The following is a 22,276-nucleotide window of genomic DNA, read 5'->3' as shown; positions in this document are numbered from 1 at the left end:
TTGGGGAAAAAAGAAACCACTAATCAATTTTAGTCTATGCTCCTAGAGAGCCAGAGCAATATCACATACCCTTGGTACATCGCACAGTATAAGTACAATGCTTTGTATGCAGGAGTAACTCAATAAATGTCTGTTGGCTGAATGAAAAGTTACTCTGTTATATTCTCAAAAGGGTCAGAATAAATTGCAAATAGAATTTCCGACAATGTTTTCTACTGGTGGATAGGTTGACTATGTGAGGATACTTATGTGAGGATACTTGCTCAAATCACTCCCTGAGAATTATATCAGACTCTAAATTTCGTTTAAAAAAATGTTTTAAATCAAGTCACTATTGTGTGCACAGAGTGACTAATACTGTGTGAAAGATACTGAAAGATGGAATAAGACACATTACTCTACACTCAAGGAGTTCATAAATTAAAACTACTTGACCTCATCCTCCTACTTGCCCATTGTCATTTAGACTAGTTTACCGAGATAAAATCATGCTTGCTAAACATTATTCAGACTTCCCAAGAAAGGAAACCTATTTTGTAGTGAAAAATCAAGTAATTTCTGGTATTTCCCTGAATTAATCAGGTAGTGGTATAACCTAGCTAAAATTTACCCAAACTATAAACTCAAAGTAGTTTCCAAAACTCATTAATCCTCTCAATGCAAATCATTAAAGGAGTCATTAATTATCTCATCCCTTTTCTGTTTGCAAGCACCTGCATTAGGCAAAAAGAAGCCCCTAGAAATTTATTATCATCCATCCCTTCAAATGTAAACCATGGAGTAATCCACTTGTCTTTGAAGACCAACTCTATCATGTCAGGCATAAAATGGTTAACGTACAAAACAGGCAAGTGTCAAATTCCATCCTAATTTTAAATCTTATTCAAATTACACATTATGTATACTCTCCATGTATCTTTACATTGATGCTAAAATACAAAATTGTGTGTGGCAACAAAATACATAATAACTTAAAAGAAACACTCCCAGATACACCTATCAAAAGACAAATGAGTTTCCAAAAAGTCTGGATTTGTATGTTTGCATATATATTTCTTGAGAATCGACACAGAGCAGATGCCTTGTGTTTTTGACACCCATTTTTTCCAGGATCCATTTGGAGATTTACATGGGTCAGTGATCATGCACACAACAGAAAAAAACTGAAGATCGTGCTCTTCAATTTTGATAGCATGTTGCACCTGTATTCAAGATAAGATTAGCTTTTCTTTTTAAGAAAAAAAAAAAGGAAAGGAAAAATCTGACTCGCCAGCCATGCATGCTATAAGGAGACAGCCTCTATTCTTTGACAGCTCAGTTTGTCCAAACTTACTGTTTTCCTGCACCCTGGCCACGAAGCCTGTGAGAGGTATCTGTGGAGTCAACTGAGGCATAGGGGGAGGGGGTGGAGCAATAGAAACTGGTAGCAACAACACGGTATGGGGGAAGTAAAACAGATAAAGGAAAGAAAAAGAAACAAACAAAAAGCAGAAGTCAGTTACAAGGACCACAAACATAAGTATGCAAAGAACAGTTTGCAAATGAAACAAAACAAAAACAAAACAAAAACCAAAACTGAAACAAAACCTACAGCATCTCCAAGTTTATTATTTCCCAAAGCAAAGCTAAAGCTGAACTGGTTTGATCAAAGGATAATTTTTAAAAAGAATCAAAACTGAAATTAAGGAAACAGTCTAACCTGAATAACACTAAACACTACCACTTTCTTTTTATAATGATGGATGAAATGACAATCTCTGGGGTTATTCCTTCATAGGAATGACTATGAAAGTTGCAAGAGGGGACTTCCCTGCCATGCAGAGGGAAAACAAATACAGGTACGGGTCCTCTGCTTTAAAATAAGAATATGCCAAAATTCAGATTTCAAATCCTATAATTTTAAGACCTGTAAAGGACCTTGTAAAGTCCAACCTCCTCATTTTATAAGTGAGGGCACCGACGATTAAGGAGATGAAGCAATTTTACTTAAGATGACTGGGCTAACAAGTGGCAGAGCCACAACTGACATCCTTGGCTCCTATCTCATACTACAGCACTGACACATTGATCAATTGGGGAATAATTATCAATATGTTACCATAATAGATTATTTACAGTTTCTTTTAAAGAAAACTCCTGCATGTAAAAAAAAGTAATTTGGTTTTATAGAAATATAATTTATACACAACTTTCCAAGAAAACTTCCAACTTTGTAAAACAAGGTGTATTTGTATTTAAGTCTAAGCCTTTATTTTAAAAGTAGACCATTTGTTTTTCAATAGCAAGGGGAACCTGACTGTTAATGCTTACTGCTTATTATATCTCAACAGACAGAATTTGCTCCTTATATCATTAATTAGCCTTAAATGTTTTGAATGACTTTGCAATGCTGTTCTTTGATAATTAAATGACATCTAATTCCTGACGAACAATCACAAATTGATGACTACTAAAAATTCCAATTCTTTCCTGAAACTATTATAATTTCAAAGTAACAGGTAAAAAATTACATAGAATTTTGTACTCAGATGATAATCTCTCTCTTTACTTTGTCACTTTTGACTGAAAAAAGGGTAGATTTTCCTTGATCAACAATATACCATGATCAGAAAACATGCAGAATCTTCTAGGAAAAACTGGTCCTCCAAGTTACTACTAGATAATAAATATGTGTACATAGATACAAATAAATCTGTAACTACGTCCACACATGTATCAAACTAGTGTGCTGGTGGCTCCCAATAACCTTTACACTGAAATGACAATTAAATTTTCAGGGTCTGTCAAAAAACTTACAGGTACACAGGAAAATCTGAAAGAGGTTCTTATGCTTTTAGGGAAGCAATAGTTTAACAAATAAAGCAATATATAAGATCATTAATATTCATTTTACATATAAATATAGCATTCAATTTGCCATTAAACTAATTTTGATCATGGAAATGTTCCAAATTAAAATGTCACAATTTTTTATACAAAAATTCCTTTGAATTTAAAAACACACACACACACACACACACACACACACACACACACACACAAAACTTATAAAAAACAAACTTTGGTACTAGCCATGCTGGTTAGTATGGGAATGTGTATTTACTGTGAAAGGAACATTTTTAAAATCAATCTGTTTTCAAAAGATTAATCATAACCACCAGATTTTAAAAATTTTGTAAAAGAAACTGAAGGGGGGGAGGAAAATACGCACATCAAAACACTAAAAAATAAAAATAAAAATGCTTTAGAAACTATTACTTTGACAGCAACAGTAATTCAGACATTTGACAACACATAATGAAATAATCTGAAATTTGAGGCCCTGTTTGGGACAAAATGTTTTAAAGGAATTCATCCTTTTGGAAATTAAACTACATGTGAATCAGTAGGAGTAAGTATTACTACACTAAATTAAATGGAAAATGGAATAAGTCGCTAAAAATTGCTACCAGGTAGATGCCTTAGGAAGGAATAATAGCAATATAATGAATGGGACCTAAAATTATAAAATAGCATGAGAATAATTTGCAAATAGTTTGTAAATACTATTACATTTACTGTATTTCAAATTGACAAGTTTTTTTTTGTTTAGTAACATACCAAAATTATTTCTAAATATTTCAGAAGTTATTAAAAATGTATAAAGTTTATGAAATAATCAACACCAAGCTGTCTTATCTTTGTTTGTTTGTTTTTTTAAGGCAATTGGGGTTAAGTGACTTGCCCAGGATCACACACCTAGTAAGTGTCACGTGTCTGAGGCTGGATTTGAACTCAGGTCCTCCTGACTTCAGGGTTGGTACTCTATCCACTGCGCCACCTAGCTGCCGCTATCTTTTTGACAGACTTCCTCAGCAGAGGGTTTGCAAGACAGTTTGGGACTACACTTAAACTAGTCCATTTTGATGCCTTTTATAACATGTCATATAAAAATTTTAATACAGAAGAAAACCCACAGGCTAAAAACAGTTTTCAGATTATCTGTGGATATCAGATATCTATACTATACATGCTCTCTACTACCTAAAGATTTAGCCATGATACAATTAGAAATCTTTCATTTTGATATTTTAAATACAAAAATTAGATGTTTTTTCCTTCCTAGTTACCTTCTACCTTAAAATGTCATACATGTTTAGGATGTTCACTGCAAACAAACAGTACTAGCATACATACTACCTAAAAGACTTTCTACATCAAAATTCTGTATTATAAGTTACAGTCAGATTCTTGAATTGAAACACCCAAATTATGAATAAGTGTAAAAGACTTTCCATTAGCATATCCAGGGTAGTTTCTTTTAATTAAAGAAATTTATCTAAAACTAGGAACAGCTTTAGAGTTAAGTATTACTCCACGAAGGTGATTTGGAGATGTGTGTGGGTGAGTTTGAGATTTATATTTGTCAATATTGCATTCTTGTAAAAGGGCTCTCATTTCAGATTTTCTCTTTTTTGGTTAAATATAAAAAGCAAAAACCAATGTCTATGCTATTGTCAATTCAAATGATCCCTAAAACTTTGCCAACATCAGTAGCTTTTACACTACAGTGGTTAGTGCTGAGATGTGCCAAGATCAGAGTGAACAGAATAAAGTAAAAATAAAATCTTTCTGTTTCTGGGATTATTTTCTTAAGTGAAACAAATAAAAGGGTAAATAATTATCAGTAATATTATCAAAAATCTGCTACCAACCAATTTGAGGCTCGCTTTCAACCTGAAACCCTTTAAAACAGTGATAGCCAGCAATTTCTTTATCATTTTTTAAAGAAAATGACAATACCACACATTTGGCAATGTCCAATTTTCACAAGTAGTTTTAACAACTATTTAGCCAATAAACACAAATTTAAATTCTTTTATTCCAAGAATATTTTTTCTAGTTTCTGCTTCTTTTAGTTTACAATGACAATAAATACTATATGAAGAATGGCTTCGGTTGAATTTAGAATGCTAAGCATTTTAGATGGTGTAGAATACATTGTAGAAAGTGATTAGTATTCAGTCTTATTCATGCTTCAAAAGACACTAACTTCCTAAAGGAAACAAAGAAACTAGCATGAAACTGTGGTTTTGATTGTTGTCTATCACTGGCAAGAATCACAGTTTCAAATAATTTACTTCCAAAGTGCTCCACTGATGCTACATGCCTGAAAAGCACAGGGGCTTACTTGAATTTTGAGAATAAAGAGGACCGCCATTAACATGAGGTTGAGCAGAAAATTGAGCAGTCACAGAAGGAGTTCGTCTGTATCCACCCGAAGATGCCGAAGAAGTAGTTGAGTTGTGTCGAGAAATCTGCCTGCTCATTGTGCCATACTGGGAACCAGGAGCTGAACTCGGGGCCACTGAAAAGCATCAGTCAAAGGGAACCAACAAAAAAGACTTAAGCAATATATATCACATCACATGACAGTATACAGAAAGAGATCTCATGTCGGGGTCATTTATTACACTGAGAGGCTTGAGGCATGCAGAAAAGAGAAGATAAGATGATCACTACAACTGTGCATACAGTGTACGTCTTTTCTATTCCTTTGTAATGGAATAAAATACAAAATAAAATCAAGAAGAAAAGAGCAACCTGTTTAAAAAAAGTTAGTTTTCATATCTGAAAAAATTATTTTTCATCTGTAACAAACATACCTCTGCACTGTGAAAGGAAAGGTCTAGAATCAAAACCTTCAACACACAACCATGAGCATTTAGCTAGATGAATACGTGTTTAATTATAAAATCAGAAATCTAAGCCAATTTACTCATGAGCCAGCCATATTTGCTATTCCATTCATTTCAGTGACTGCATCAACACAGCTCATGTGCAAGTAGTAAAATATTTTAGAGACTTTTATAGAAAGAAATACTTTCCTTCAACATTACGCACCTGCAAAATTTATGATGAACATGTCTACTCTGACAAAATGGGGATATTCTCAGCAAGCTATGTAACTTTTAAAAAGCTTCTTGGCAAATTTTTAGATACACTACCTTGGGTAGGGATGAGAGGGACAACAAGCTTTGCATAAAACATGTTTATCCTATTTACATGCTTAATATCTATATCTAACAAATATTTGTAAGTCACTGATTAACAACTGGAGAATACAAAGTTAATATGGATCAAAGCCTCTAAAGTTCGCTGAAATTTATCACAGCTAACTTCTGGATTAACTTGTACTTTTAAAACAAAAATCTAAATCTTGACCAGAGTCAGTCAAGTGACAGGAGTTCCCTTCACTTTAATTTTCCTTTCTTCTCTCTGACATGTCCCAAAGTTCAGATGATTTAACTCTGGAGATGAAACTGGAAAGCTAGATAATGATTAAGAATATAAGACAGTTTGGGGTTTCCCTAAGCAACAGGAATCATCTCTTTAAAACAATTTAATTAAATAAACTTTTATTTAACATTTATTACACGCAAGGGCCTACACATAAAATTTTACAAATTAAATTAATTTTAAAATCATGGATTTTTATCTGTTTCTATTCCATTCTAAACTGCTGAAAACATTTCCCCCTACCTTTTTAAACAGAGTATGCCCAACATAAAGTAACTTTTTTCCTAATGATCTGGAGTCACTGTCCTAAGTGCCCATTATGACAATGTGCTACAAAGGTGGTGATACTCAGTGTTTTGAAGTATGCCAAATCCTAGACTGTTGGCCCCTAAAAGTAAATGACCTCCACACTTCTGGGCTTGTTAAATTGCTGCCACTTTCTACTGCTCTGAGTGCACAGCCTCCAATAGCTCCTCTCACTAACTTTACTGTTTCTCATATGCAGTGGGTTTGAAAAAAACAAGTAAGTTTGAGAGCTGCACGTAAAACAAGCACAAATAAGCTTGCACTAAGGATCAGGGGTTGATCTTGAGCATTTTTAGTGTCCAAGTTCAATGGCCTGACCTGCCCATTTCTGGCTTTCCAGGGGCTCTAGGTGCTTACTATCTTGTAACTATATGTTCACAACAAGGGAATGTGCTAGTTTCATAGAGAAACGATCTATTATTTAAGCCACAGGAGTGTGCTTTTCTGCAAAAACCACTGTTACAACAGATTTTTTTTTTTTAGCAGAGGCCACATAAAGTATTTGTGCACTCTAGGCAAGGACAGCAAATGAACTCTCCTATATGTTAGTGTCCCTAGAAGTTTTCGTAGCATATGAACTTGACTTAGCAAAAACTATCTATATATTACTGAGGGCAAATTTTCTGTTGTTGACATTAGATACATTTATAAGAAGCAATATTTTAAAATGTTCTTTACTGGGTCCATGCCAGCTGCCAACCTAACCCACCCTACTAGTGATGATTTTTACATACAGGGTTTTTTGGAGAGCAGGGAGGGAATGTTAACAATAAATAAATATATGAGACTACACCTACATCAGTTATTCAGAACTTTACAACAAATCAGACACAACATACTATCATTTATAGGTGTCCCTCTTAAAGATAATGTATGTCATACATTTATTTTATAAAAAGCCAATTAATTTCTAACTAAAGTAACTAATTTGTAACTAAAGGTCAAAACATGCCAGTGTGTCAGAAAACAGGCTAAAAGTCAATGCCTTTATAATATCACCACCTTCTATTATCAGGGATCGTAAGCTCACTGAAGCCAAAATAAAGATACATATACATATACATGTGTGTAATATATATGTGTGTGTGCATGCGCATGTGAATATGCATACATATGTATATGCATGGATCTTTCTGCATTTTCACAATATGGATAAAAATATAATATTCAAGAATGACTAAAATAGTTGCACTAAAAAAGCTATTCCTAAAGATTTTGATATTCTACGCAAACCAAATGAAGCAATGAAAGTTTTTCTCCAAGACTCATTTATACACTTGCTTTCTGCATAACTTCAGAGGCCTTTCACCAGAAGATTTGAGTTTAGATTAGAGATGTTAAACTGTCACACTTATATCAACAATATATAATCTTTAAAAATCAAACCAGATAGGTCTATTAGGAATAGAGTATTATTAATTATTCAAAGTAACTAATCACTCGCAGGTTGACCCAATTCTCACCTATCCTACTGCCCATCAGGAGAGGTGCAGGAAGCGGTGGTGCAGGAGGAGCTCCAGAGGGAGGAGGGACAGAAATTTGTGCTAATAAAACAGTTCATAACGCCAATCAGAGAACAAGCAAGCGAACTAAACAGTCAGATAACAGTAAAGCAGTCAGAATTTGCTAATAAGAATATGAAAAGAAAAATAATGACAAATATAAGCAGATCTTACAACCTCAAATGAGAAAAAAACTCGATAATTAAAAAAAGAAGAAATTAAGTTAATGCTCTTCTGAGTTATAAAATATACTTACTTTTATAAGGTGTCCGATAGGATTTTTCCTTAATTATCACAGAGAGGTTGCTGATCCTTTTCTAGTTCTTACAATGTTTTCTATTTTTAAAAATCCTATATATTTACCTATATGATGTATTTGTTTTAAGAAATCTTTTTTAAGCTAACTTAAATGCATTGTAACAAATAGCTTCTGATTTATTCCCCCATCCTTTTGATACAGTATTAGGGCTTTTACTCTCCAGCACATCTCACATCATCTTCACTACACTATTTCATGGAATGTGACAGCAATTATTATTTCCATTTTACAGATGAGCCAAAGAAGATGCAGAAAAATTTTACACCACAGAACAGTCTAGTGATAGTGAGAACTGTATCTATCTCATGTCAGAAAGAATGTATAATAAATCAAATCTAAGAAAGCTTAGCTTCTAAGCTCTAAGTTATCAGAACTTCAAAAGAAATTTCACATGGTTATGCTTGATTATTTAAGAATACAGATGATGATAATGATATTTACATAGCATTTTTAAATTCTGCAAAGGGTTTTCCTCATGATAGCCTTGTGATGTAAATAAAACAATTATTATCATCTGCACATATTCTATCTAACAACTAAGTCTAGAATGTAGGATAGAAAGAAAACCAATTAACCTAAAATTTTTTTCAAAGATGTTGTTATTTTTCCTCAAATAGCAACCTAATGAATTCAGCATTTAAGGTCAGTTGCTGAGACAGTTTTGGCAATGTTGTACGTAAATTACTAGTTTTCTAAATTATATGCCCACAAACATAAACATCAGAGAGTGATTTTTCAGAAGTTTCACAGACAACACACCTGGCCCAACGGTTGGTGGTGAAGGCGTAGGCACGGCGATGGGGATGCCGATACTGCTGCCTCCACTGTTTTCTCGACTTCCACTTCCTCCACTGCTACCGCTGCAAAGAAAAGTCAGCGTTATTCCTCAAGTTCACTCAGAATAATTCCCCATGAATATTAACTTGAATGTTACTGAATGCTAAATTGGTAATAAATCTCATGGAATCCTGAAACCTAAAATGGACTGATAAAATCCACCTCCTGCTCACTGAAGGGTCTTCAAGCAAAAGCTGAAGGAGGACCTCTTCGGGTATACTGTAGGAAAAATTCTTTAAGGCTTGCGTTAGATTATAGGACTCTTTCTGCTTCTGAAATTTTGTGATTCTGATTCTGAAAACAGTTATTCTGGTTTCCCTATTTTTGTTAAGTTTTCAAAGTGGATGAATCAAGACACTGTATTCAGACAAAGATAAAATATATTAATCATAATTACCATTGGAAGTCATCTTGGTATACGAATTTAATACATTCATTTCAATACATGCCAAAAAACAGAGGTGACAATTATAGAAATAAAAATGTCGAGGAAAACTAAATACATCACAGCAAGCAGTACAAAAGGAGAAATCAAGTTATCTCTTCATAACATTAAGGTAACACAAAATCTTTATCCCAGTCCGCTAGATTTGAACCAACTCAATGGCCAAACAGATCAATTACCACAACTGACCTTCCTTCTACTTTTTATCATGATAACAATATGTTCTAGGAAGAGTCTTTCATGCCTAATGCATATGACAGCAGGCAATAATAACAATAATACATGCTTCAAGAGCATAAGACAAATGTCTATCAATGGAACTGGCAGTTAAACTGTTGAGATGCCCATTTACTCAGTGTGGGAACTGCTTAATTAAAAGCAAATTTCAAAAATATGTCAAAAAGGAATATTCAATTATTTAAAAAAAAAAAAAGTTCCATATTTTACATTAAGGTTCAAAGCTCATTCTAAGGACCTGGGTTTGAATCGTCACTCTGATTCTTAATAATGTGACCTTGGAATTCTCTGTGCCAGTCTTCTCATCTGTAGAATAAGGGAGTTGGATTAGAGCCAAGGGTGGGTTTCTTTTAGCTTTTGAGCTTCTGGCCAACATATAGTATTGATCACCTCTCTGCAGGGAATACAGATGCATATTCTGTAGTCAATTCATTTTAAAAAGAGACAAAATAGTTCTACAAATGGTAGGGTGCCAACTATTTGCAATAAGTAATTCTCTAAGAATGAAGCCCAGAGACAACAATCCCTGTGCAATTAGCAGTCTGCAGGCCAAGAAACAGAGAATATTTGCATGAGGAATACAACTAAAATGAATCCCTCGTTGGACTTAACTAAAAGCCTTAAGAAGATGTAACCACATCTTCATGTAGTTGATGTCAGGCTGTCAATACCTATGAAAATGGATTTATAAACAAAACAAGTATACTATACTGAGACCATTTTGTCTGGTTTCTGAAGAGTGATATTTTGCCAATAGGATCACAGACTTAGAGGTGGAAAGGCCTGCCCTGACAGTCAGCAAGTCCAACCTTCCTCATTTTAAAAATGAGGAAATTAGGCCTAGAAAAGTTGAAGGACTTTCACAAAGCCACAAAGGTACCTGGGAAGACTTGGGAATTTGTACTTTCCCACCCAGACCACAGGCTTACAGGCCCCAGAATGTAAAGAGACCTCGCAGGGTATCTGGATGAAACCCCTCTTCACAGATTAGCAAACTGAAGCTCATATATGTGAAGTGACAAGAGACATCTCATCAACTGGAAGTTAAAGAGTCGAGCTTTTTGCCACTTCAACTATTTCCTAAAACATGTTACAACTAACTTAGATTTTATGTTAAGTAGTAAAAATTACCAGGAAATCTGCTTTAAAATTTGCTTAAAAATTCAAAATAGATATCAAAGGTTTGTTGTAGAAGAAGAAGAAAGTTCTATTTTCCCATCCAATGTAACATAAGATTCTAGCAAAATAGAAAAAAAGTCAGGCTACATTGATGAGCATTATTACTACCTCTTCTGCAGATGAGGGTTTCCCCTTCCTGCTATGACACTCAAATGGGTGAAAATGAAGAGGCAGACAACTATGACTCATACTAAATCTTAACATATCTGCTATTTCTGCAAACTGCAACACAATAATGAACTAAAAACAAATCCAACCAACTACCCCCTAAGTTAGACAAAGGTAAGGAATCATATTAAGACATAAGATACTTACTAACTCATTATACATAACTAAGACCCTCAAAAGCAACACAGTAAATTTTCCACCGCCTCTCAGGCACTAAAAACTAAACAGGGATTTTTGGTTGCCAGCAAAAACCAAAGGGAATCTTCTGAGTTAATCCCCTTCTCTAACAGTACTGAAGTTTTCTGACATTTTGCCATTCCCTGGCATCTAAAAATATCTGAAGTAGTATCTGATTTTTTTACCTCAATCCAAACTTTTAAAAATTATATTTAATTTTCTAAAAAAGTTAACAAAACATTGGATAATATTGTTGATAGATCTAGAAAAGTTAAAAAGCAGTACCAATTTAGGCAAATGGTTGAAACATGCAGTATATCTCCTTTTACTGATACACTCTGCACAAGTCTTGTCGGAATACTTCATGTTTACTCAGTGTATTTTAGCTGTTCTTTTTTCATTATATTCAGTTTTCGTTTTCACAAGCTGACGTACCTGTGTGTTCTTGGTCTCTGATTTAAAGATGCTGTCCTTCCTGGACTATGCTGACTTCCAAGCCTGGCTGGACTTGTCATATAATCATTGGGAACCGTTGGGGGTTTAACAGGTTCCAGGGTTTTGTAAGGAGTATTCCGCCTAAAAAGCAAAACAGAACACAAAATGTTGTATAATATGAATGAGAAAACAGATTTAATGAAGAGAGTTTTACTTCAAATCAGAATGTGATTTTATTGATTTATATTAAAACAGTAAAAAGTTACAAAGTGATTAATAAAATGTATTTTAACTCTGTAGACAATAATACTATTGATTTACTAAAATTACTAAAAACAACTCAATTCTTAGGGCAAAGATCTCAAACTCTAGGAATCAAGTTGGTTGCTTTCGGATAACTCTCTCAACAGGCAAAAGACAACTAACACCTTCCAAGTGATGCAAATCTATGCTGGCCACACCAAAATACAATTGGGGAGAGGCTGGGCAAGCAAGCTCCCAAGCTCTGTGATCAAATGGAGTCAAATCAAGCAGCAATTATTAAGTGCTTCCTATGTGCAGGCACTGTGCTTTACAGCACTGAAAAGTAAAAACAGTCCCTGACCTTAAGCAGTTCATAGTCTAATGGGGGAGAAAATATGCAAACAAAGTACAAACAAGATGAAGGTTAAACAAATGATAGCTAAACTGGAAATAATCTCAGAGGGAAGGCACCAGTATTAAGGGGGACTGAGAAAGGCTTTGTAAAAGGTGGTATTTTAGCTGAGATCTGAAGTAATTCAGAGAAAACAGAATCCAGGCAATACAACAGTTATACATACCTGTATATCTCCAAAAAGCCAGGTTCTAAAACGAGCGCGCACACACATGCCTGCTTCATTTATACTTCAGTATATACCTTTGAAAACACTGCCACTGACAATGACCCTAAGTACAAAGTAGTCACTCAAATATCTGTGGAAATGAATCTGAAAGTTCCCCTAATGGGGTTACGTGGCTTAAGAAAAGGATGAAGATTTTGAATTATTTTAAAGAGTCAGCAGAGGCTTACTGACAAATGTTATCCATCAATAACAATATTTTATAATAGCCAATGTTGTAAAAATTATGAATTAAAGAAGTTACATATAGATTGGAGTCCAAATAGGTTATTCAGTATTTCAGATCCCATTTGATGCTTTGCTGATACAATGTGGTCAATAAATTCAAAAGAGTTTAAATCAAAATTAAATATTAAAAAAATTTTTTAAAATGTAAAATCAGGTGAGTAATGAAGCACCTTTTCTCCTAAGACAGCAAATTGTTTTCACATACAGTATTTCCTTTTTGAGAACACCATTGCAAAAGCAGTAGGATAAGTAGGGTTGTGGCAGGACAAGTAAAATTTCCATTTTACAGATGACAAGCCAAAGTAGAAAGAGGTTAAACTGCCTTATACAAGGTCAGAAAGTCAGCAGAAGAGCCTTGAGAAATAATTATTTCCTAAAGAGTTATTAGATAGTCTGATATGACATTCTTTTCATCCACTGTCCAAGAAGAAAATTCAATAAAACAAATTTGAAAAATCATTAAGTAAACAAAACTGAGTTTGGATTTAGACAGTCCTAACTCTCTTGCAGCACCTACATTTATGCCATCTCCATAGTTTTTCCTAGTCCACCCCCTCAGGGTGGAGAAAGGTGATCCCTTTTTCATTAGGCCTCACCTAACACTTTGTACCTTTCCTGTGTAGCTATCTTGTTCTATTTTGTACCATAAGCTCCATGAACGCAGGTGCTGTGTCTTATTAATCATTATCTCTTACCCCCAAGAAAAGGTGCTATGTGAAGTTTAATTAAAATCAAACGTGGGAGGTAGACAAATTGTCTGTGATGAAAAACAATTTTTTTAACATCAGTCCTGAAAAAAAGGCTGAACAAAGAGAAATCAAACTGAGACAACTTAGTTCTGATTAACTTGGGAATCAAAGAAGTTAAACACAACCAGCATCATGCTTATACTCAAAAAAGTTGAGAGGCAGAAGAAAAATAAAGTACCTATATATCCTGAAGCTCTACAAGCATTCCAAGAGAGAATCCTAACTGAAATGTTTTAACTTAACTTTAAAAACTAAGAAATATAAAATGCAAATCTATTATAAGGAATACTTGCCCAAAAGATTTAGCATAGAAATATCACATACATTTATGAAAGCAAACCACTTTGTTTACAACAAACCAAAGACAGACTGAAATACAGAAAATATTTTACCTACAAATAACCTTAATTCCTGTGCACAAAGGGATATTACACTGTGCCATCTAGAGTCCGATCAAAGGGACCTTAATGAAGTACACCAAAAGTACATAATAATAATAATGATGACGGTGATGGTAGCATTTATGTAACACCTAATATGTGCCAGGTACTGTGCAATGAGCTTTACAAACATGTCTCATTTGATCGTCACATTAATCCTGGGAGACAAGCACTATTACTATTCCCATTTTACAGCTGAAGAAACTGAGGCAATCAGAGGTTAAATGACTTGCCCACGGTCATGCAACTACTCGGTATCTGAGGTGGGATGTGGACTGAGGTCTTCCTGACTCCAGGTCCAGAGCTCTATCCATTGCACTAAAGCTGCCTTTAGATGACAAGGTGGTTCCAGGATGTGGCTCCCAAGGCCATCAAGATTCAAGTACAGGATTCTAGTATATTTACTTATTGCAGGGTTTACCCTACACTAACATCCATTCACTCAGTACTCTCAATTCCTTTCAGAAGTAATAATAAGTAGCTGAATTCTTACCCCAATGTTCCCCGGCCTGACATAGGAGGGCTTGGCGGTTTCTGTGTAGGTGGATTTGTTCTCGACAGTGTGCCAGTTCTTGCAGGCTGGTTATTTCCATGCTAAAATATTGAAGGAAAGGCTTTTATTTTCATATCAAACTGTTCTCTTGGTATTTTGACACTCAAGTATTATTTTTTAATGTAAGGATGTGAAGTAAGGCTTCCCAGACAATTTTGAAAAGCACATTTTAGTAAGTAAACGTGATGAAAACCAAGGGGAAAATTATAACACCAAAAATTAAACTTTGGGGTTCTGTTTCCACTGTTATTTTTAATTCCATTTATAGATGTTTAAAGTTCAATAGAGATTAATGGTTGAAACACTTTTTAAAAGTCACTAAATTAGCTTTCATACCAGTATTTTTCATTCCAGTACTAGGTCTTCAAATACTCAGAAATATAAGATGATCTCATATTTCTACTTTCATTCAAATATTTTGTTCTTCATTTCTCTGGATGAAAATAAGAAATGTTACATGCAATGTCGGGGAAGCCTCCTAAAATGTAAGTCAATAAGAGCAAGGCATCCATCTATCAAATATGAGCAAAGCATTAAATGTTAGAGAAATGGAAGTATCTATATAAAGGCAGATGTTAATATATCTTTGATATATTAACACATGTTGCTGATTTGAATTTAAACTGAGCATGTTTATTCTACATAACCTAGGAAAAAGCAAAGAGATGTACAAGAGCATTTTCAATTTTAGTGGCTTTGCAGCCTTTATCAATAGAGGGGACACTGGATCAAATGAGAAATAACTGCTCTTACCTTGGCTTTTAGCCACTTTACGTTGGCAAAAAAAGGGGGGAAAAAGGTAAAAATTAATTCCAGATAGATCACATCTAATAGGACAGGTTCAAAGTTACAGTTAATTTTTATTATGTAATTACATTCCAAATACCCTACAACTAAGTTGTAAAGTACTCATAAGAAGAAGGAAATTATAGTGGGCACCAGACAAATTCATTTTTTTTTTAACATGGACATATCTATATGAGGCCAAAACCACTTGACTAACTCAATTCACTCAAATACAATTCAGTAATAAACAAGTTTATTTTTAAAAACTGGTGACAGAATTAACTAATTAGGTGAGCAGTTCAATCCAACAGTCTCATGGAAACAAAACCTTAGCCTAAACAGATCTTATATAAACCTCATCCCACTAAGTTATAGATCAAAATACTTATGACATAAGTGTGTTCATCATAACTTGCAACTAAATACCAAGTATGTCAATACATCATATTCTTGACAGTGCTTAGCCATTTAGTTAATATTGGAAAGCCAAGTTTGTAAGTACCCACGACTCCAAATTTAGTGCCAGTTGCAGAATGATATTGCTTCCATAGATGAGAAGTAATATCAACTGGGTAACTACACCTAAATACTCATACATAAGATACTGCATCCAAATATCTGAATCACATAAGGTTTAAAAGACCCCCTCCCCTCTAGGTTTCAAATCTGTTCTAGTCAAATTAGTAGGGAATTAAACTAATGTTTGTTAGCTGCTTGAGTTCTTGTTCTCTTCATTACAACAGACCATCTTCAGTGAAAGTTCAAGATTAAAGAAAAGGCATTGTTATTTGCAACATAGGAAGACGTGATGAACTCAATTTAAACTATACACAGAGAAGAGTCTTGGGATTTTAGAATTAGAAACCTTAACTTCTCCATGCAATTTTATTTTTTAAAAGCCAAGAATTCTCACTATAAACATATCAAACTACATATAGAACTGTCATACTCCAAACAACCATAAAGGCAAGAATAATTTGGATACATTCCAAAAACAGGAATGTTATACCTTGTATATTCCTTTTTTAGTAAATACAATGGATTTTTGATAAAAGAAAAGAGGTATCGAATACTACTGAACTTCTATATTTCTCCCTAAAAATAGAAATTTTTAGTTTAAATTTGGATACTTGGGGATAAACATTACTAGGATGACATTATAATAACTGTAAGGATCCAAATCTATTTATTCATGTGGAGGAACTCACAATCTGGAAATACTCTTTACAATGCAGTTTGGCAATTTATCTGTAATTTATAGTCTCAAAGAGCTACTACCCTGGGCATCGACAGATTAATAAGAGACTTGTCCATGGATACAGAGGACGCTTCTACTTCCTCTCCTCTCACTGTCAGCAAACTAGTGTCTGACCTCAACTGAAATTGTTCTTCAAAGTTACCAATAATCTCTTAGTGGCCAAATCCAACTGCCTTTCCCCAAACCTGCTCCTCCCTGACCTCCTGGCAGCCTTTAACATTGTTGATTACCCTCTACTCCTCGATATGCTCTTCTCTCTAGGTTTTTGGGACTCTGTTCTCCCCTTATTCTCCTCCAACCCTCCATACTATACCTCACTTGATGACCTCATCTGCTCCTATAGGTTCAATTATCATCTCTATTCATCTGCTTCTGATTCTCAAGTATATTTATACAGTCCTAACTTCTCTGTTGACCTCCAGTCTCCAATCTCCAACTGTCTACCGGACATCTCAAACTGGATGTCCTATAGAACAGAGGTGTCAAACTCCCAGTCTGGCCTGCAAAAACCCCAGGCACAGGCCAAACCAGATTAAAATGTAATTGGGAAATGTTTAACAAAATAAAAATAGAAAAATCACATCTTTTTTCTAAGTCAATATGTACCTTCAGGGATCCATTTCCATCTGAATTTGACACCACTGCTGTAGGCATTTTAAACCCAGTATGTCCAAAACTGAACTGTTAATCTTTACCCTATTACTATCAAAGATGCCAACATTTTCCTAGTCCCCCAGGACCACAACCTAGGTATCATCCTCAGCTCCTTCCTATTTCTCATCTGCCAAATCCAATCTGTTGCCAAAGACTGTCCATATCACCTTTTCAATATATCTTGAACATATTTCCTTCTCTCCTCTGATACTGCCACCAGCCTGGTACAGGCCTTATTTTCTGATGCATAAACTACTGTTATAACCTGGCAGGTGGGGGGGGGGGGGGGTCTGCCTGCCACAAGTCTCTCTCCACTCCAGTCCATCCTCCATTCAGCCACTAAAGTTATTTTCTTCCACTGATCCTGGCCTTCCTGCTGTTCTTTTAACAAAGCACTCCACATACTAACTCCATGTATTTTAACCAGCCATCTCTAATGACTGGAATGCTCTCCCACTTTATCTCCCTATCCCACCTTCCTTCAAGTCCCAAGTGAAATTCCACCTTCTACAGGAAGCCTTTCCCAATCCTGATTAATTTTATGCCTTCCCTTTGTTGTTGTTGACTGTTTCCTATTTATCCTGTCTATATGTCATCCAAACATAGCTATTTGCATGCTGTCTCCCCCTTCAGCCTGTGAACAACTTGAGAGCAAAGGCTTTCTTTTTACTTTCTTTTTGTTTCTAGTGCTTAGCACAGTGCCTGGCATACAGTATGTGCTTACCAAATGCTTACAGACACAGTGACTCCAAGGGCCCTCTGTCAGCTAATACAACCTCTGACAGATCTAGAAAAGTGAGAAACTGCAGCGCTTTCTTCTTTGCACATTTTTATCCCTGACTGGCAGAGGCAGAATTGAAAATGAGAATCCTCTGCAGGTTCAGTCTAGTGCTTTTGCCCCCAAGGTACCACTTCTTGGTTTTGTTTTTGTTTTTGTTGTTGTTGTTGTTGTTTTGGGGGGGGGGGGGGGGGGGTTGGTGAGAGTGTGATCTTGAATTGTTCTCTAGTTGGTTCATATATAAGTTCCATGAGTCTTATCACCTACAATGCCAAATACATAAAGAGCCCTTAACAAAAGCTTACTGAACGAATGAATGTTGTTTTCAGAAGGCAACAATAATTAGAGCTAAAAGGATGTTGTTTTCAGAAGGCAACAATAATTAGAGCTAAAAGGCTACCATGAGGTTGGCCAAAGAGAAAGACAGAAGCCAGAGGCTGGAGGAAGTAATGGCATCAATGTTCATTCTTGGTCCCAAATTTTCACATTAACAAGCCTTACTCTAGAGATGAGTGTTTTCCCCCCTAAGACACAGTCTCCACAAAGCTCTCTAAAACTCTCTCTGAGTGCTACAGACTATGAAACAAATTATGCCTAAGGGAAATTCTCAGTCATTTATATTCCACCAGAGAAGAAAGAAAGGGGTAGGGGAATGACTTGTTTCATTGAGATGCACCAAGTATTATTTCTATGCTAATGAAGTCAATGAATATAACTGAATACCTATATTTGGTATTCATGCCTTTTAATAATCTTAAGTATAGCTTAAAGGTGACTCAAGTATCAGGGTTTGTCAAGAGAATGCTGAATAAAGAAGGCTGAATTCCAGATCACAAGAAATTGAACATGTTTGGATCCAGATAAAATGCTCTCCCAAAAAAACACATGGGTTCTTTTGATTTTTTTATAAGTTTACAATATCTACGCACTGACAATAATAAACATTTATATAATGAAGGGGGAAAAAGTAAACCCAAGTATCAGATTTAAATTCCTTTCCCAGAATTCATTACCAGTAGTATGTGGCCCAAACCTGGTATTTAACTACTTTGTGTTTATTCTATTCATATGCTTATTTATGTCCTTAATCTCCACATTAAAGATTGTTTTATTTTTTTTAATCCTCAGCATCTAGTACAGTACCTGGCACACAGCAGGTGCTTAATAAATGTTTACTGAATGACCCATATTTTTGGTCAGAATTTGTGATTTCATTGGTGTGAGGAACTCTCAAGAGAACAAATTCCCTTTACCAAGACAGATCTACAGATGTCACGCATGTAATTTAGAGAGTCTTACAGAGTTGTGCTGAGACAGTAAAGTATCTTGCCTTGGATCACACAGACTGACCAAATTTACTCCCTGATAAATTTCAACTAGAAATTTCTTATAGAAATACCCTACTTAAAGTAACTGTTGAAGCAAAATAAAGTGTCTTAATTGAAAATTTTTGATTCATTTAATTTTTCAAGATAGCCTGGAGTTCACAAGAACTCAAAATAATAATGATATAATTTAATAGGAGGGTATAACAAAATTTTTAATTAGCCTCTATAGTTTACTTGCAGTTAAGAATATTGATTTATTTTGGGGGGGGTGAACCCTAGGCAATGGAGTTAAGTGACTTGCCCAGGGTCATACAGCTAGTAAGTATCGAGTGTCTAAGGGCAGATTTGAACTCAGGTCCTCCTGACTCCACGTAGCTGCCCCTGAATATGGATTTTTTAATGGCTGATTTTCAGACAACTAGGACCCTGCAAGATCCAATAGCTCACAAATGATCTTCACTTTAAATTTATTTCATTGCAATTTTTCCATGGGAAAAAATGTTCTTAAAAGTACTTTATATTCCCTGAGGAGGAAAGGCCTGGGAATAAGAATGTCAGAAGGGAAAATGCTTATTCAGAATAGTTGCTGGCTTCCTCAAATTTAAAAAGAAATTATGTATTTGTTCAACCAATCAATAAGCATTTATTCAGTGCACATTAAGTACATACTCAATAGTCAAGTTCCTCGAGAAGCTTATCATCCATCAGGAAAGACAGATTTTTTTCCTCTCTCTCCCTCTCTCTAGACATACATATGTATGTATGCATACATATTGTCATATGTGTTTTCACACATACAGGAATATAAAGAGGCAAGGTAGTGAGGAAGGCACTAGCAGCTGAGGAGAATCAGAAAAGTTTTCTTGCAGAAGCTGAGTAGTGAGGTGGGGGAAGAAATGCACATTAGGCAAAGCCAAAGCATAGAGACAGGAAATGGAGTTCCACATATGAGGAATACTTAAGATGATCAGTTTTGCCAGACCAGAGAGTGTAGTAATATGAGCAAGATACATATAAGATATATAAGGCTAGAATAGTAGGCTGTCAAGGGCTTTACATTCCAAACAGAGGCATTTGCTTCTTATATATACTTTTTCTGCCTAGGGAAAGAGGTCAAAGTAATATTAAAAAAAACTATTTAAACAGTGAATCTTTATTTTATGGATAAAAATGAACATAAAAAGAATTTAAATGTCTACTGTTAGTTAGTCCCTAAATTTAAACATAAACATCATTAAATGAAAAAAATGTTGTGGCTTTGGTTTTTTGTTTAGTTTGGGTTTTTTGAAGAGGAGTAGAGGGAGATACATCAACTGCTTAAGGAAAGACCTGACATCTGCTTGATTAGCACATGCTTTCTGGGTCTTCACATTTATTAATAATGAGCCCTTAAGACTGAGGATAGCTCAAAATTAACTTTCAGGAAAACAGGAACTGGACAAAACGATAGAAGAACAGGAACAAAAAAGAAATGAGGTGCTACTTGCATGACAAGCTGAAAGAATCACAAAGTAAACACACAGGCAAGAACTGCTCTCCTCAGTCTACTGCCCACACTTCACCTCCCACGCAGTATCTGCCCACTCTTTCTCAAACAGCCTTCCCTTAACCTGCTAAATTCTTTAGCAGCCTAAATTAGCCTAGCTTAAATGTAGTTTCCAGCTCAGTTAGAAATGTCTGCCCCCTACTGCCACTTCACTTTATTTGAGAGCTTCTCTTATTTACTTATGGATTGTTTTCTGTTTCATCTGTATACTCTTATCCCCTCTTTAGAAACAATAACTTTCCTGAGGGGTAGACCTACAGCATACTGGTACAATGGAAAAGACTTTGGCTCTAGAGTTGGAGGACCTGGTTTCCAGATTCACCTCTGATCCTACTTGCATGATCTTGGGCAAAACTCTTAATTTACCTGGCCCTCAGTTTACTCAACTGTACAATGAAGGGCTAAGATTAGTCTTGAGGTTCTTCTTAGCTCTTGATCTAATGACTACATCATCCCTAAACTCTCCCTACAATAAATAAAGTGCTTTGAAAATAGAGCTTCAAAAATGTTTTTTAATTGAACCAACTTCGATAATCATGAACTGAGTTCTTTAATATATGGTACAGTTCTGAAGTATATTAGCCTCAAATTGAACACAATGCTAACAAACAGCTGATTTACTCCAGAGCTACTACAAGTTATATCATCTTTATATGGAAGTTTTTAAACGCAAATCTGACTACATGGTAAAAGAGTCAAGTGCAATATAAAATAATACCTACAGAGTGAATATAGTTTGAGTCCGTCAATAAGACATACACATCAAAAATATTCAAATCATCCCATTAGATTTACAGAAAGCACTCATTTCTATAATGAATTTTTTTTAACTGACTGGAAGTAGATAGTTTCCATTAAGACCTCTAGGTTATAAAAACAAAAAGAACTTTCAGCCAAGGACAATAAGAAACAATTTACTGGAGAGTAAGAAGATTAATTCCAGTTTCTATACAAGGTGAAATTTTTACCTAAATCAAAGTCTGAAAAATGATATAAATGGAATGTAGAATTTATTTATATGAAGTCCTGATCATACTACTATTAAATACAAAGATGTCTGACTGCATCATCCACAGAAACAATTATTAAAAGTTTGGAATTATAAACTACCAGATCTACGATTGCTGCCATCATATAGATATATTAGCATTGATGGGGAAGGAATGGGTGGGACACAGAGCAGCTGTTCAT

General features: G+C 35.0%; 1 protein-coding gene across 6 annotated transcripts in view; it reads right to left on the bottom strand.

Moving 5' to 3' along the window:
* Positions 1-22,276, bottom strand: part of ABI1 (abl interactor 1) — a 100,007-nt gene that overhangs the window by 8,166 nt on the left and 69,565 nt on the right. The window contains exons 4-9 of one of the 6 annotated variants that reach the window (XM_027841605.1): positions 15,489-15,503; positions 14,676-14,776; positions 11,885-12,025; positions 9,166-9,266; positions 5,171-5,347; positions 1,334-1,420 (exon numbers count right to left, since the gene is read on the bottom strand). In XM_027841605.1, coding sequence (XP_027697406.1) covers positions 1,334-1,420; positions 5,171-5,347; positions 9,166-9,266; positions 11,885-12,025; positions 14,676-14,776; positions 15,489-15,503 — 622 coding nt within the window. The remainder of the gene's footprint in view (positions 1-1,333; positions 1,421-5,170; positions 5,348-9,165; positions 9,267-11,884; positions 12,026-14,675; positions 14,777-15,488; positions 15,504-22,276) is intronic. The other 5 variants (XM_027841606.1, XM_027841601.1, XM_027841603.1 and 2 more) reach the window with 5 other exon arrangements.

This window comes from Vombatus ursinus, unplaced genomic scaffold (assembly GCF_900497805.2).
Source record: "Vombatus ursinus unplaced genomic scaffold, bare-nosed wombat genome assembly UNPS02014861.1, whole genome shotgun sequence".
In the NCBI taxonomy this organism is placed as follows: Eukaryota; Metazoa; Chordata; class Mammalia; order Diprotodontia; family Vombatidae; genus Vombatus; species Vombatus ursinus.
The sequence above is the reverse complement of the archived record's forward strand: the minus strand, read 5'-3'. Positions and strand labels throughout refer to the sequence as shown.